Source organism: Theileria annulata, chromosome 2 (genome assembly GCF_000003225.4).
Source record: "Theileria annulata chromosome 2, complete sequence, *** SEQUENCING IN PROGRESS ***".
In the NCBI taxonomy this organism is placed as follows: domain Eukaryota; phylum Apicomplexa; class Aconoidasida; order Piroplasmida; family Theileriidae; genus Theileria; species Theileria annulata.
Window position 1 is genome coordinate 1,385,868 of NC_011099.1, and position 14,675 is coordinate 1,400,542.

A 14,675-nucleotide genomic window follows, 5' to 3' on the forward strand; every position below is an offset into this window, starting at 1 on the left:
CAGTTGTATCATAAAATGTGATATACATAAAAATGAAGAAGGATTTTAATCGCAAGTATGTTAATAGTTAAACAATTAATCATTGTTTGATAGGAACAAAAGTATTAGTTGGGATGAAAAAAGTATTAGTGAACAGAACAATGAGCGGGGGACGAGGATGAAAATAACTGAAGTTTCAACTCCATTCAACTACGACACCTGGGTAAGTCAATGATAAATTCATCACATAAATATATATTATAGGATTCTGGATCAGAGGAAGATTTCAGTCTCAGGTCGGAGTATTTTAAAGAAGTAATTTGATAGAATTTAGATAATCGTATAGGTACAAAAGTCTGTTAACGAACAGGTGGCAAGTAGACTGATGGAGATAAAAAACGATGACGATAAGAAGAAAATGTTCGAAGAACAACGTAAAAAACATTATGACGAATTTAAAACAATAAAAGCATTAAAGTTCGTGTTCTAATTAACAGTTTTTAAATTTAATTAGGGAGGAAGGGAAACTCTCATGTGATGAATAGCATTTTCTAGCTATTAAAATACCATTAATTTGATATTAATAAAACTGTTTTTTATTTTAATTCATGTAGAAAAATGTTATTTTGTAAAGAAATGTTAATAAAATCTTGTGTTTAAATGTTAGTAGTATGTGTGATTAGTCAGGTTTTATAATTTTGAAAAATTAGTTGTACTATTAAATTTAATAAAATGATAAGTTTTTTGTAATATTAATTATGGCAGATATAGTTGTTTTGTGCCGATCGTCAGATGGGCTGCCCCTGGTTGAGATTTGGAATGATCGTAATTTTGATACCTCAGTTAATAATCAAAACACCAAGAAAGTTGATTTTCAGACAATAAAAATGAACTCTCGCATGATCTGTAGAAGAGTAGGTTCAACGGATTCGAAATGTTCAGTAATAGAAGGGGACATGTCATACCATTACATAGTAGAAGACGGAATTTGTTACATGTGCATAGCTCCATCAAACCACCCTAAGAAAATACTATTTCTCTTTCTCGCACAGATTTGTAAGGCGTTTACTGAGGAAGTTTTAAACCAATTTGGAAATCAACACACCAGTGTCACATCAGCAGTAGCATCAGTCAAAAAGCCATACCATTTTATAGGATTCGGTATGTTATAAAATATTCTATAATTAAAAATTAATTTGTAGATAGAGTGATATATAAAATAAAGAATGAATTAAATAGTCCAAATTCACTAAAGTCACTCAATATGATCAACGATAGCCTAAACGAAGTAACTAATATTATGAAGAAGAATATTGACGAAATATTGTCGAGAGGAGAAAACCTGGAAGGTTAGAATTTTTTCAACACACCTTTATAGATATCGGAAGAATGGCTGACGGACTCAAGCAACAAACACTAAAATTTAGACTTTCATCGAAAAAATTAAACCGTAATTATTTAATAAGGAAATTCTCAATGATGGCAATAGGAATCTTGATTATTGTATTATTTTTATATTTTGTACTTTTCAAGTCCAATAAAAAAATCGAATAACAACTCATATCAAATTTTATGTAAAAATAATAATAAATTTAAATTTTTAAATTAATTAAAAAAATTAATGTTTTTTGTAAATTTTTTATAATTTCTCATACTGACTTGTACCACATATAATGTCTCCTACCATTAACTTTAATAATAATTATATTATTTGATTTGTAAAATCCTTATTAATTTTAACAAATTTTATTTTTATACAAGTATATATCATAATTTTCTATTTAAAAGTAAGTTTACCATACCTTCCCTAATATTTCCTAAAGTGCAGAAAATGAACGTTGCGGTCGATGAGTTTGGAAAACCATTCGTCATCGTTAGAGAACAAGAAAAGAAAAGAATAACAGGACTCGAAGCACACAAGTCAAATATTTTGGCAGCAAGAGGTGTATCAGATACACTCACAACGTCACTTGGACCAAAAGGCATGGATAAAATAATAGTTGGACCAGACGGCCAAGTTACAATCACGAACGATGGAGCTACCGTTTTGCAGAAAATGGAAGTAAGTTTAATGTAGTAAATTATGTAATTGTACAATGTTTGACATAAATTACAAATTAAACATAGATTCAACACCAATGTGCAAAGCTACTGGTTGATTTATCAAAAAGCCAAGATGAAGAAGTCGGTGACGGTACAACAGGAGTTGTAATTCTAGCAGGAGCACTTCTAGATAAAGCCTTAAAGTTCCTGGATCGTGGACTCCACCCTCTACATATTGCTGACGGTTACGAACAAGCATGCTCAATTGCAATCGACACACTCAAAAAAATTGCTATTAAACAAGATATATTCTCCGACAATTATCAGATTCTGTAAGACTCTATTATAAACTAGTTTAGTTAGTTGTATTGATAGAGTGATATTCAAATGTATAGAAAACAAGCGGCGTTCACATCACTCGGATCAAAGGTGGTTTCAAGCTGCCAGTCACATTTGGCTGACATTGCAGTGAGAGCAGTAATGGCAGTTGCAGATACAGAAAGAAAGGATGTTAATTTAGAACTAATAAAGGTGATTTATTTATAGTTATGAGGAAGTTGATTTATATATTATAAATTCCATATAATTATTAAATAGATTGAGAGCAAGGCTGGAGGAAGATTAGAGCAGACTGAATTGATTCAGGGAATTGTTTTGAATAAAGATTTAAGTCATTCTCAAATGAGAAAGACTACGCGAGATGCCAAAATTGCAATTCTAACATGCCCATTTGAACCAGTAAGAACTTTATACCAACAATTTATATAAAATTTCACAAACCATAATAATAAATAAATTTTTAGCCGAAACCGAAAACCAAGAACAAAATTGAAATAAAAGATGTTGAAAGTTACGAAAAATTGCAGGAATGTGAACGAAATTACTTCTTGGACATGGTTGATCGAGTAGAGAAATCTGGAGCTAATTTTGTATGTTGATGAGTATTGATAATCATAACTTAGGTAATATGCCAATGGGGCTTTGATGATGAAGCAAACCATCTCTTGATGCAGAGAGGAATCCCAGCAGTTCGTTGGGTAGGAGGAGTTGAAATGGAACTCATAGCAATAGCCACAGGAGGACAAATAGTTGCAAGGTTCGAAGACTTAACCCCAGAAAAACTAGGAACAGCCAAACTCGTTAGAGAAATTGCTACTGGAACAGATCACTCCGAAGTGGTGGTTATCGAAGGTATTTATAATAGATATTTAGTTGATATTTTATTGGTTGGGTTGTATATTCATGTTTTTATGGATTGTTAGGTTGCCCAAATAGCAGAGCAGTTACAGTGCTAATCAGAGGTGGTAATCAGATGACTGTTTGTGAGACTGAAAGGTCGATCCATGACGCAATATGCTGCGTGAGGAACTTGATAAGAGATTCAAGAGTAGTCCCAGGAGGAGGAGCCCCAGAAATTGCATGCTCAATTGCAGTTGAAAAGGCTGCTGCAAATTTCGATAAGCTCGAACAGTACTCCGTGAATGGTTTCGCAGAGGCTCTCTTGTCAATTCCACTTGCGTTAGCAGATAATTCTGGACTCAACTCCTTTGATTATGTAACAAAGGCAAAAGCTAGACAAATTAAGGAAAATAACCCGTTTATTGGAATTGACTGCATTAATCTGGAAATCGATGACCTTTCAAAGTTTGGCATCTTCGAGTCACTCCACTCGAAAGTGCAGCAACTTTCTCTCGCAACCCAAGTTGTCAAAATGATACTTAAAATTGATGATGTAATTACTCCAACAGAATTCAACAATTGATAATGTAATATTGTATTCATAATCAGTGTGTATATACCCGACTTATATATACTGTATATTGATATGTGTATATTACACCTAGAGTAAAATCCAATATAGAGAAATGTGTACGAAAATGTGTATACTGAGGACCACATATATGTATAAAAAGTATAATTATAGGATTAAAGAGCTTCAAGAAAAGACTCTGTGAGAGTAGGAACGTACCAACTATCCTCTACACACTGAAGAACACGAGTTTGGTATAAAAAGAAATCATCAGTATAGATCTTAGAAGCCTCAGTATTGGCAGGAGACATTGGATTAGGATCATTAAGAAGAGACTAAAAAATTTGATATGGTAATAAAATACCTGAATTGATATCAAAATCGAAGAAACATCATACATAGGGGTCCATTGGTTCTGTAAAATATCCAAACATATGGAACCATCAAAATAAACTAAGAAATAAAATTTCTGATATAACTCTTACTATTTGGATGAAACATTTTCGATAGAAACCGAACGACAGGAGGTTTTGTAGGATAATCCTCAGTAAACTTTATGATTAAATGAAATGTGCCACACTCCCAAATTGTGCCCTCAGACCCGTTTATAATAGCATGACAATACATCATATTATCAGAAAAGGGAAGGGCGTTGGTACCCTTTGGAGGGTCCTTAGTAATCCGGGAAATATCCTGAACAATCCTACGCCTAGCTAGAGTCGACATTTAAACAAATTAATATACATTTTAAAAATTAAAGTGGTTTGAAAAATTAAAATAGAATAGATTTAAAAACAGATTAAAAAGAATAAATTGTTCGGAAGAATTTCATAGTGTATGAGATGAGATATTGGGATTCCTAGGAAATTAACCAATATATAAGATGTAAATTTTTTACGAGTAAACATTTTACTCTCTTCTATCATGATAGGTTTGGAAAATCTATTTGTTTACTCATATGAACGTCTTTCTGCTTATCTGTGTCATTCCACTAATTTATGATAGATTCATAAGATTTTTTAGCACCAATATATTAATATATTTCATGTATAGTAGATGTTCCTTATACGGATACAGGAATCGCTTTGCATCCTACAATTTTAAAGATTATAATTTAAAGAGATGCCCTTCACAAGTTAATTTATCATTTCTCTCAACTATTAAATCAATTATTTCACCCAAATCAGATCATAAAATAACAACAACAACCAGGTAAATTTTGTATATAATAGTTAAATATAATTTAATATATAAAATTAAACAAATCGATGAAACATTTAGTGTTTGCGGAAAGCCAGGATATAATAAAATATTAGAATCAATAATATGGCCGATTTTTAATAATAAATGGATTAGTAGTTTTAGAACACTTGATGCTTCATTAGATTCTCAAGAATATAAAATAAATAATACTTCACAAATGCAAGGTAATAATTACGCAATAGCCAGAGTCCCAGAGGAGGGAGAAAAGCTGTACCTAACTCTGTTTTGGAAAGACAGAAAACTAAAAATGGAACGAGATAAATCTGAAACAATTGGAGTTACATTAGCAAGAATGAAGAGGAATTTATCAAAGTCAGGAAATGGAAAAAATACGACACAGGTAGAAGAACTTGGAGAGTATTCTGTGTCATTTCTAACCAACCTTTTCAAAACATTTGACGAGAGTTCAAATTGCAAAGAAACGATACTCAAATCCTCATTCATATCAATCAATGATAATTTACTAAAGTTGTTCACAAACGTGCCCCAGCTGGATAAGGTGAAGCTGTTACACACATGTATGGTAGACTGCCCAGTCCCACTGACAATAAAAGACGAAGAAGAAAATAATTATTCACACGTATATGTAGAATGGCTAGATTCAGAAGGAAACCTCCTGAGCAACGATTTGCAATATGTACCAAGGTTATCAGATTTAGGTAAAACCATTAAGGCAAGAGTGACAAATTCACTTATGAAATATGATATATTCGAGTCAAATTTATCAAGAGTTGATTTATCACCAAATTGCCCATGGCAATTTGAAAGAATATCAAAATTCAATTCTCATCCAAAAAACCAAGTTTCTAACCCATTGCAGGACCAGAATTACGATACCAGAGTTGTTAGTTTCAACATTCTATCACCGACATACTTAACGTCGTCAGACCCATCATCCACATTCTTCCCATATTGCCCCGGTGAATACTTAGATTATAATTACAGAAATCAGCTAATTGGGCGAGAAATAAACTACCTGGACCCCGACATCCTGTGCCTCCAGGAGTGTTCACGTAAAGTATATAACGATTATTTAAAGTTCCTCTTTGATACAAAGTATCATTCGTGGCTTACAGTCAAGGGTGGAAACGCAGGAGAAGGATGCGCCATTTTCGCAAAGAGGAGCCAGTTCACTCCCCTTGAACTTCATGACATGTACTTTAAAGATATTGTAAAATCAGATGAATATAAGCCAATCACAGATAAATTGTGCACAAAATGGCTCTTATACAGCGTTAGTTCATAACTTAATTGAAAATTGTGTTTAGGAAAACTACTTTGACAAGTATCACACAGTGTTCCAATTTGGATGTTATCGTAATAAAAGGAATAATAAATATCTTTTCGTGGCAAATACACATTTATACTTTCATCCAATGGCAGGACATATAAGACTTTTACAGACCTATGTAATGCTTAATGAGTTAGAAAAGTTTAAAATCAAAGCAGCAGATAAACATGGGTTCGATGTTAATAGTGATTCATACACACTGATGTGTGGAGATTTCAACTCATTCCCCAATGAGTCTATATATAACCTAATTGTTACAGGACATGTTTCCTACAATCATCCAGATTGGTCTTTAGGTTTGTTATCCGAATATATATATATATATTATACAATATACAAAAATGTACAGGAGAAAGATTTGTATATGACAAGAGCTTTTTGGTGTCTGATGGCTTTGAAAGGTTCACTGAACCACTTGAAGTTTATGAAAATAATCTTAACAAAGATGAAATCTTGCAAGTTCCAAACTTTCAAGGTTATTCTGATTCATATGACCAGAATCAATTGCCATTCACCAACTATTGCCAAGTATTCAACGGAACACTGGACTTTATTTTTCACTCAAATAATGTCAAGGTACCGGAATACATATATAATATTAGATAAAAATATATAAAGTCATTCGACCATATATAAACATGATGTGTCGTGTAGGTAAAGAGGAATATGCCAGGAATCAAAGCAGAAGAAGCATCAGAATACATTGGATTACCATCAAAACTTTATCCGTCAGATCACCTGTCAATCGCTGCTGATTTTTAATATCTTGAAACTAATTTGTTCTATTTAGTAATAGATAGTGTTACTCATAACGTTAAGTTGTTCCAGAATATGGTGTAATGAGCCATAGAATTATTATAAATTATCCAAATGTACACTAGTAAATGTTTAAATTATAAAATATTTTAATGATATAATAAAACGAGAGTGGATGAGAAAAAATAGATGGATAAAACTGAAACAAATCCAGGTATTTTAAACCAATTTGAATATGGATTTTAAAATAAATTTATTTCTACAGATTCCAAAGAAACGGCCAAAGATTCCATAGATGATTATATGGAAACTTTGGTAAAATCAAAGCCGACGGGATTCAGTAACTCGGAAGTCTGCTATAATGACAATGAAAGACATTTGGAAGAGTTTTATGACATTTTAAAGAAAAATAAAGAAAAGAATGAAACAGAATCAAATTTGTATGCTAAAGAAAAGGATCAAGAAATAAACATCGCAAAAACAATAAAACCCTCACTGACCCAGAATGATTTGAGCACAAAGGATTATGTAAAGAACATATATATACCAGATGAAGAGGTGGATTCAATGAGCTTAGAAGAATGTGTAAATTTTAAGAAAAGATTCAACATCGAGACGTTTGGAACAAGAGTTCCAAAGCCAATTTCGTCATTTATCCACATATCTAAGAGCATACCACCAACTATTCTGAACCGGATAGAAAAAATGGGATTCTACGAGCCAACGCCAGTGCAGAGCCAAGTAATACCATGTATTTTGCAGGGAAGAAATACAATAATATTATCGGAAACTGGAAGTGGGAAGACCATATCATACTTGATACCAATAGTAGTGAAAGTGCTTGATTTAATCAAGCAGTGGAAGTCAGTTTCAGGTAAAAAAAATGTGTACGCACTGATCCTAACACTCACAAGGGAACTTTGTAACCAAGTTTATGGTTTGGTTAAGAAGCTTTGCAAAGGTATCAATTTAAGAATCACACTGATTACAACGGGAGTTGATAAGACTGAAATGTTCAGGTCGGTGCATAACGGATGTGAAATTGCAATTTGCACGCCACAGAGACTAGTTGATATGATCTCTTCAAAGGGAATCAATTTGTCAGAAACTAAGTTTTTCGTGCTCGACGAAGCTGACAAGATGTTTACAAAGGAGTATGAGTCGAAGGTAATAAGTATATTGAATTTACTGAGAGACGATACGCTCATGGTACTAGTTTCTGCCTCAACAACTGATGAGATATATAAAAAGATAAAGTCGTTGGTGAGAAACACGATAACAGTAAAAGTAGGTTTGTCAGATGTAATAAACCTTGAAAACATCCAACTCAAGTTCCTAACGGCGTTCTCACACAACTTTTTGGCACAAAAAAATACTTGGCTGGAAGATAACCTCCCATCACTTGAGTCTCAATCGCAAGTAATTATTTTCTGTAACTCGAGAGAGGTTGTGGAACAGCTGTATTCATTCCTGTACTCCGGTTACAAGTCGTCCTGTAAACTTTACGGAGATATGCTTCCCACGGAACGCCATAGCACAATTTCAAGCTTTAAGAAGGGTAGTTATCGAACACTGATTGCAACCGATTTGGTTTGCAGAGGACTAGATATCCCAGCAGTTGGAGTGGTGATAAACTACGATACACCAAGGCATTTCCATACATTTCTACACAGAGTGGGAAGATGTGCAAGAGGGAATTCAAAGGGAACCAGCTACACATTTTTCACAAAAAATGATAATAAAATGGCAGCGTACATATTAAACTACCTAGAAACTGAAAGTAAAAAGTGCAAAATCAAAATCAATGCCACCAAAAATCCAACTTCCGATGATTATATAACTATACCTGAACATTTGAAGGCGTTAGCAATGACATTTGGACCATACAAAAGGTCAAAACAGTTGGGAATGGACTTTATAGAATACATGTCAAAGGGGACTTTGTTGAAACAGAATAGTAACAGAGGTAAAAGAGGTTTAGAAATGAATAAAACCAATGAATTTGTCACGAGTAAATTTAGCAAAACTTCCAGAAATGATTTCACCAGTAGTGGATATAACGACCAAGAGAAAATAGGGAAAGAATACACACCAAATGATGAAATTTCAAGCTCAGATGAAGATTAATTAATTATTTTATAATTTAGTTAAAATTTTTTATATTTGTAGTGTTGGTAATGTCGTGGATTACTTAACAAAACTAGCCTAATAGTATATGTAATTTTAGATAAGACTTAATTAAAATAATTATTTGTATTTTTTATAAGAAAATTTATCAGTATATTGAAATGTGTTTCCTGATCACAGTTGTTTATGAGGGGTACAAAATTATCGAATTCTGATCATGAATTTTTACCTTTTGAATTTCTTCAAATTCGTAAAACTAGAATTCAAAGGGTTGTCAAACTACAATGAACCTGAAGGTGATAATAAGAACCCTGATAGTCCAAATTCTAAGGATGCTGGCAATAATATCCAAAAATTCTGTACCCATGAGATTCATAACACGGAATTAAACGGAAGCAAGGACTTTGAGAAGAAGAAGTTAGAAGAATCCTTAAATTCAAACACATCTTGTAAAAAATGTCAAAATAAAATAGAATCGAATGACAAAAAACAGTGTAAACATCATAAAGAGACATTGAATTCGGCTACTAGTTCAAATAATACAGATAAATCAGGTTATTTATTTGTTCTGGATTCGATACCTAAGGTATTTTTTCTCTATATTTATATTTATATATATGTATAGAATCTTTTGATACATATGGCAAGATTACCTAAATTTTTCGAAAGACTGATATTCCATTCGGTCGGCATCTGTCTTGATTCGGTGTTGTTTGAACTGACTTTGATGCCAATTCAGGTAACTAAATAATTAATTAAAAAATTTAGGCGGTCACAACCGTGTCATATCTTATTACAAAGTTCATATTATACGTACTCAAGGAACTAAAGTATACGTTTCGTAACGATTTCCTGAGCCTCTTTACTAGTAACAAAGGTACAAGATAGTTACAGTGTTGTAGATTTTAGCCTCTATTTAATTATTTATTCATTATTTACAATTTTCTAGATAGGGAAGTTAATAGCGGTAGAAGTGATAAATCAAACGACAGCTCTGAAGAAGCGAGAAGTATAACATTGTCAGAAGTTTGTGGTTGTGTGAGGTTTTTTGTGCTGTTGGCCTCAGTTTATATCTTTTCTTTCATAGATACATCAAAGGTTTATCATAATATAAAGGCGCAACCAATAATGAAACTGTACGTGCTGTTTAACATGCTGGAAATTTGTGAAAGACTCTGCAGATCGTTCAGCAGAGATATAATGGATAGCCTAGTCAAAACAACAATTAACATTTTCATTATTCAGTTCACCAACAATAATGGAACAAGTACGCAGATGAGATTACCAAGATCAGATTCTCAACAATTTTGTAATAACGGAAAAAATTTATTGAATTTATTTACGAGCAACACACAGAATCAGATAAATAAAAGTATAAAAAGGAGTTTGTCAAGAGAGAATAAAGGATCAGTACATACAATTAAAACAGAATCGGTATTGAATGGTTGTAGAAACTACGTGGATGGGTTCAATGTATATTATAAATTTGTATTTCTGTACTGTTTTGTAGTTCTAACAATAACGTTCCACGCCTTTATACACCTGGTCAGGGTATTGATTCTCAACATAGGAATCAATTCGCCAGAATATACCATGTTCCTGGTTCTAATAACAAACAACTTCGCCGAAATCAAGTCCTCAGTGTTCAAGAAACATACCCACCTGTCACTATTTATAATATTCGCATCAGACGCAGTTGAAAGGTGTCATCTGGTTTTAGACGGATTACTTGTTTTCTTCAAAATGTCTACATCTAGAAGGTAATAACATTGAATATATAGTAATTTTAGCTATTTTTACTAATAAATAAGTAATTATGTGTATAGGAATTTGAAGTCGTATATTTCAGTTTTCACGTGGCTCTTTTTAGTGTATGGAATTGAAGTGATGATTGACCTCGTGAAGCATTCATACATTATTAAATTCAACAAACTGCTCTCGGAAACGTTCGAAACGTACGATTCTGTTTTAATCGCAGATACGCTCCTATCAAGGTCACTGTATAACCTGAGGAAGCTTACCTTTTGTAAACTAAAAGTACCGTGCAAGTGTTCATTCTCATTCTCGCACATATCATCAAGGTATTTTGCAAATAATAAATATTCCAAATAATTGTTGTTGTGTTGATTTAAATATTTTAGGCGCTTGGGATTCATATCAACACCAATTGTCACTTTGATAATATCCACAATACCGAAGATGGGATTCTACATTTCACCCAGGATCCTGATAATCTTTCTGTTTTCTTGGGTTTCGTTGGTATTCGCTAAAATCACAACATCGATTCTTCTAACGGCTTATTCCATCAAGAAGAAAGAGAATATTTATTCACTGGATCCAGAACTATATAAAGTTGGGGCCTTGTAATCTTTTCTATATATAATTCACCTTTATTCTGATTATCTAATCTATGCTAGTGTATATGGAACTGAGAAAGTGTAGAAAGAATAGGAGATTAACTGTTAGAGTGAATCATGTTAAGGATTTTGGGGACATTAAATAGCGAGCACCTTATGGAAAGTTGGTGAGTCGGGTTCTTGGCGTCAGAATCGAGTTCAGAAACGAGTTTCGAAAGCTCAAAGTGGGCGTGGGCGTACAACTTGTAAATAAAGGCGTCAAAGGATCTTGAAACCTTGGCGTAGTGGATGAATGAGTTCGTCTGCTTTTTAGTGCCAAGTTTAGAGTGGAGAAGGTATGAAGGGTCGGAGTGTGCAAAATCAACAGTAGTGAAGAAGGGGACCCTTTTATCAAAAAAGTCATTAGCAAAAAACGACGCAAATTGATACTTTAAAGAGAATGAGGGTTCCTTGTCGCTTGATTTACAGACCTGGTAATGGCTCTTTAAATCTTCATTTGAGAGAATCACGCTTTTAACGAGTGACTTTTCAACACCTCCGTTCCTGATAACTTTGCACATGTTTTTGTCCAAAAGAGCGAAAAACTGGTTCATTTCATCCTGCTTGAGCTCTTTCAAACACTCAAATGTTGTTGGAAGCACGTTGTTATCTCGTGTTAGCTTGATTTTATTGGACTTGAAGTAACTCTGAAACTGGTCTGGCTTGGTCTTAGAGGACTCTGATTGTGCCTTAGTATTCTGTGAATTTAGTTCTAACTTAATTTTCTGTGAATCATCTGTACTTAACATGGAGTCTTGAGAGTTATTGGAATAGTTGTTTACCTCCTGAGAATCTACTATTGATTTTTCATTACCGTAGTCTAAATGATCAGTTTTAGAGTTTGGTGAATTTGGTTGTGAGTTATGTGGGCTTTCAGATCGTGATTTATCTGAATCTGACTGTGATGATGACTGTAAGGAAAGGGATTTAGATAAAGACTTGCGATATGATGTGCTCAGTAGGACTGGAAATTGAATATTAGATTCCACAATACAGTTGAAATAATTAAGAATTTGTTTATATACGTTGGGTGTCAGCAGATAGTTAAACTCGACCAACTTATCTAAACTTTGTAGGTTATACACTTCTGTAACTGTAATTCTTGGCATCAAGCTATCCATATTTTTACTCAATGAGGTCTTGGAAATATCTTTTAGAATTACATCGACTGCGTTGAAATAGTTTTGCATTCCGTTTGATCTTTGTACTTGTAATTTTTGTTCAGAAACTCGTGGTTTTGATATATAATATCCGTAAGTTTGTGAGTTGATAATTAGTTGTGATATTTCTCCTGAATATTTCATTCTTTTACGGATGAAATCTGCTTCTGACTCATTTTCTGTAACTGTTCCCTCTTCCAAATTACTCGTTCCTGTCTGTTTAACTTCTACTGTAGGTTGACTCATTAATTGCATTTGTGTAGCTCGTCTCTGCATTAATACATTAGTATTAGTGTTATCCATATTACACATTTGGGCTTGAGAGTTATCCATTATTGGTGATTTCACAGCGGTATAATTAGGATAAGGATAGTTCGGGTTAATCATCTGAGGGTGTTGTGCTACCTGTTGAACTTGTGGATGGGTTTGTTGGTGTGGGTGTTGTACATGTGGAACTTGTAGTTGGGCACCTCTAATCGGTTGTGGTTGAACCATTTGTGCTTGAACATGTTGTGGTTGATTGGGAGCAACCATTTTAGTTTCATAATGCATTTGTGACATTACTGGGTTAACATTAGGTCTATATTGCATAGGAATGTTCGAGGAAACTGGATATGTGCCAGATTTATACATCATCTGGGCTTGAGGTGGCACATTTTGGGGAGCATTCGGTTGATACAAGTATCCAACGTTGGGTTGGTTCATTCTATTATTAAAGCTCGGTTGGTTCATTTGTTCTGGGCTATATTTATAAGGGTGATACGGGTGATATTGTGTTGGAACATGATATTGAACATTTGGCATATTACATTGGGGTTGATAATTTCTCATATTGTTTGGATAAATTTGCATATTATTTTGATAAAATTGCGGGTGGTAATTTTGTGCTTTGTACATAGCTTGATTCTTTGCGGCGTTGCCGCTACCTGGTGGTCTTCCTCTTTTGGACGATTTTGGTGCAAATTCGGTTTCAATATCATCATATTTATTTAAAATGGCTTCAAAACTGGTTTTCGACTTTGGTCTTGTATTATATCTCTTGTTTGGTGAGTCTGAATTCTCATTATCGGCCATGATTGGAAAAATGGGTAAGTTATTACAAAAACAACTATATAAACATTTAAATAGATAATTTAACTATAAAAAAAATTGTGAAATCAAATTCTGGACAATATTAAATTTTAATGAAAATATCTAATGAATGGATGTTAAGATGTGTTGAGAACAAAATCATCATGAATTAATGATGATAAGCTGTTATTAAATTTCAGTATTTTAAATTTATATTGCATTTTTGAATTTAGTATGTTGGTTGAAAAATCTACTGGGCACTGTGCAGGAAACTGGTTTGAAATAATTAGATGTAACTTTGTCAAACAACTGAATTAATTTGTTATAAAAAATAACAAACTTACTCGTTATTAGTTTCAATTATGAAAATGTTTTTTACATTGTCGTATTGTAATACTTTAAATGGAAATCCCACATATCCCAGGATTCCATACTGTAAAATAATGTTCGCCTTAAAATATGCCTCGATATCAGACTGGTCAATATTTAAACAATTTAAATTCTCGGATTCTTCTGTTGAATTTGAAAATCTATGAAATAAATGTGTAAAAGAATGATAACTATTAGTTCTAAATAACACAATATAAAAACTAACATCGAGACTAAAATATATAATCTCTGAAATTTAATATTAATGATTGAATGTTTTACATTATTATTAGAAATCATTATTAACACATTTTAGTATCATCTACATTGGTGTTTAATAATTGAATCATTGATTTTAACTTTAAAATTAAACATTATAAACTAACAAATGTAATTAATAATAAATGATGATATGTAGTGTTACTTCATTTTATTTTAATTTTCTATTATCTCAATTAACCTTCTCCCCC

General features: G+C 32.9%; 9 protein-coding genes across 9 annotated transcripts, besides 7 other annotated features; 6 read left to right on the plus strand and 3 right to left on the minus strand.

The window, feature by feature from the left end:
- Positions 1-32: 32 nt before the first annotated feature.
- TA12355 (uncharacterized protein) lies at positions 33-524 on the plus strand (the record flags this gene model as incomplete). The annotated part of the gene is made up of 5 exons (XM_947336.1): positions 33-55; positions 94-202; positions 244-294; positions 326-456; positions 494-524. 5 exons carry the CDS (start codon positions 33-35, stop codon positions 522-524), a joined length of 345 nt encoding a protein of 114 aa, XP_952429.1.
- A 213-nt stretch (positions 525-737) lies between these two features.
- On the plus strand, positions 738-1,533 carry TA12350 (vesicle trafficking protein-like 1, SEC22 homologue, putative; the record flags this gene model as incomplete). The annotated part of the gene is made up of 3 exons (XM_947337.1): positions 738-1,140; positions 1,182-1,328; positions 1,358-1,533. 3 exons carry the CDS (start codon positions 738-740, stop codon positions 1,531-1,533), a joined length of 726 nt encoding a protein of 241 aa, XP_952430.1.
- Positions 1,450-1,509: a sequence feature (1 probable transmembrane helix predicted for TA12350 by TMHMM2.0 at aa 215-234).
- Positions 1,534-1,810: 277 nt separating the features above from the next.
- On the plus strand, positions 1,811-3,784 carry TA12345 (T-complex protein 1 epsilon subunit, putative; the record flags this gene model as incomplete). The annotated part of the gene is made up of 7 exons (XM_947338.1): positions 1,811-2,041; positions 2,107-2,354; positions 2,418-2,553; positions 2,620-2,760; positions 2,826-2,951; positions 2,985-3,213; positions 3,285-3,784. The coding sequence occupies 7 exons, from the start codon at positions 1,811-1,813 to the stop codon at positions 3,782-3,784; spliced, it is 1,611 nt and encodes a 536-aa protein (XP_952431.1).
- A 164-nt stretch (positions 3,785-3,948) lies between these two features.
- On the minus strand, positions 3,949-4,498 carry TA12340 (ubiquitin-conjugating enzyme E2, putative; the record flags this gene model as incomplete). Its single annotated transcript, XM_947339.1, has 3 exons — positions 3,949-4,107; positions 4,137-4,225; positions 4,258-4,498. 3 exons carry the CDS (start codon positions 4,496-4,498, stop codon positions 3,949-3,951), a joined length of 489 nt encoding a protein of 162 aa, XP_952432.1.
- A 232-nt stretch (positions 4,499-4,730) lies between these two features.
- Positions 4,731-7,088, plus strand: TA12335 (uncharacterized protein; the record flags this gene model as incomplete). The annotated part of the gene is made up of 5 exons (XM_947340.1): positions 4,731-4,984; positions 5,054-6,269; positions 6,304-6,622; positions 6,676-6,902; positions 6,981-7,088. The coding sequence occupies 5 exons, from the start codon at positions 4,731-4,733 to the stop codon at positions 7,086-7,088; spliced, it is 2,124 nt and encodes a 707-aa protein (XP_952433.1).
- A 183-nt stretch (positions 7,089-7,271) lies between these two features.
- On the plus strand, positions 7,272-9,209 carry TA12330 (RNA helicase, putative; the record flags this gene model as incomplete). Its single annotated transcript, XM_947341.1, has 2 exons — positions 7,272-7,296; positions 7,348-9,209. The coding sequence occupies 2 exons, from the start codon at positions 7,272-7,274 to the stop codon at positions 9,207-9,209; spliced, it is 1,887 nt and encodes a 628-aa protein (XP_952434.1).
- Positions 9,210-9,426: 217 nt separating this feature from the next.
- Positions 9,427-11,576, plus strand: TA12325 (uncharacterized protein; the record flags this gene model as incomplete). The annotated part of the gene is made up of 6 exons (XM_947342.1): positions 9,427-9,795; positions 9,835-9,948; positions 9,978-10,086; positions 10,159-10,969; positions 11,036-11,290; positions 11,351-11,576. 6 exons carry the CDS (start codon positions 9,427-9,429, stop codon positions 11,574-11,576), a joined length of 1,884 nt encoding a protein of 627 aa, XP_952435.1.
- Positions 9,931-9,948: a sequence feature (5 probable transmembrane helices predicted for TA12325 by TMHMM2.0 at aa 156-178, 377-399, 473-490, 555-577 and 581-603).
- Positions 9,978-10,028: a sequence feature (5 probable transmembrane helices predicted for TA12325 by TMHMM2.0 at aa 156-178, 377-399, 473-490, 555-577 and 581-603).
- Positions 10,695-10,763: a sequence feature (5 probable transmembrane helices predicted for TA12325 by TMHMM2.0 at aa 156-178, 377-399, 473-490, 555-577 and 581-603).
- Positions 11,049-11,102: a sequence feature (5 probable transmembrane helices predicted for TA12325 by TMHMM2.0 at aa 156-178, 377-399, 473-490, 555-577 and 581-603).
- Positions 11,355-11,423: a sequence feature (5 probable transmembrane helices predicted for TA12325 by TMHMM2.0 at aa 156-178, 377-399, 473-490, 555-577 and 581-603).
- Positions 11,433-11,501: a sequence feature (5 probable transmembrane helices predicted for TA12325 by TMHMM2.0 at aa 156-178, 377-399, 473-490, 555-577 and 581-603).
- An 88-nt stretch (positions 11,577-11,664) lies between the features above and the next one.
- Positions 11,665-13,839, minus strand: TA12320 (uncharacterized protein; the record flags this gene model as incomplete). The annotated part of the gene is made up of 1 exon (XM_947343.1): positions 11,665-13,839. One exon carries the CDS (start codon positions 13,837-13,839, stop codon positions 11,665-11,667), a length of 2,175 nt encoding a protein of 724 aa, XP_952436.1.
- A 134-nt stretch (positions 13,840-13,973) lies between these two features.
- Positions 13,974-14,505, minus strand: TA12315 (uncharacterized protein; the record flags this gene model as incomplete). Its single annotated transcript, XM_947344.1, has 4 exons — positions 13,974-14,145; positions 14,181-14,396; positions 14,432-14,454; positions 14,488-14,505. The coding sequence occupies 4 exons, from the start codon at positions 14,503-14,505 to the stop codon at positions 13,974-13,976; spliced, it is 429 nt and encodes a 142-aa protein (XP_952437.1).
- Positions 14,506-14,675: the final 170 nt, after the last annotated feature.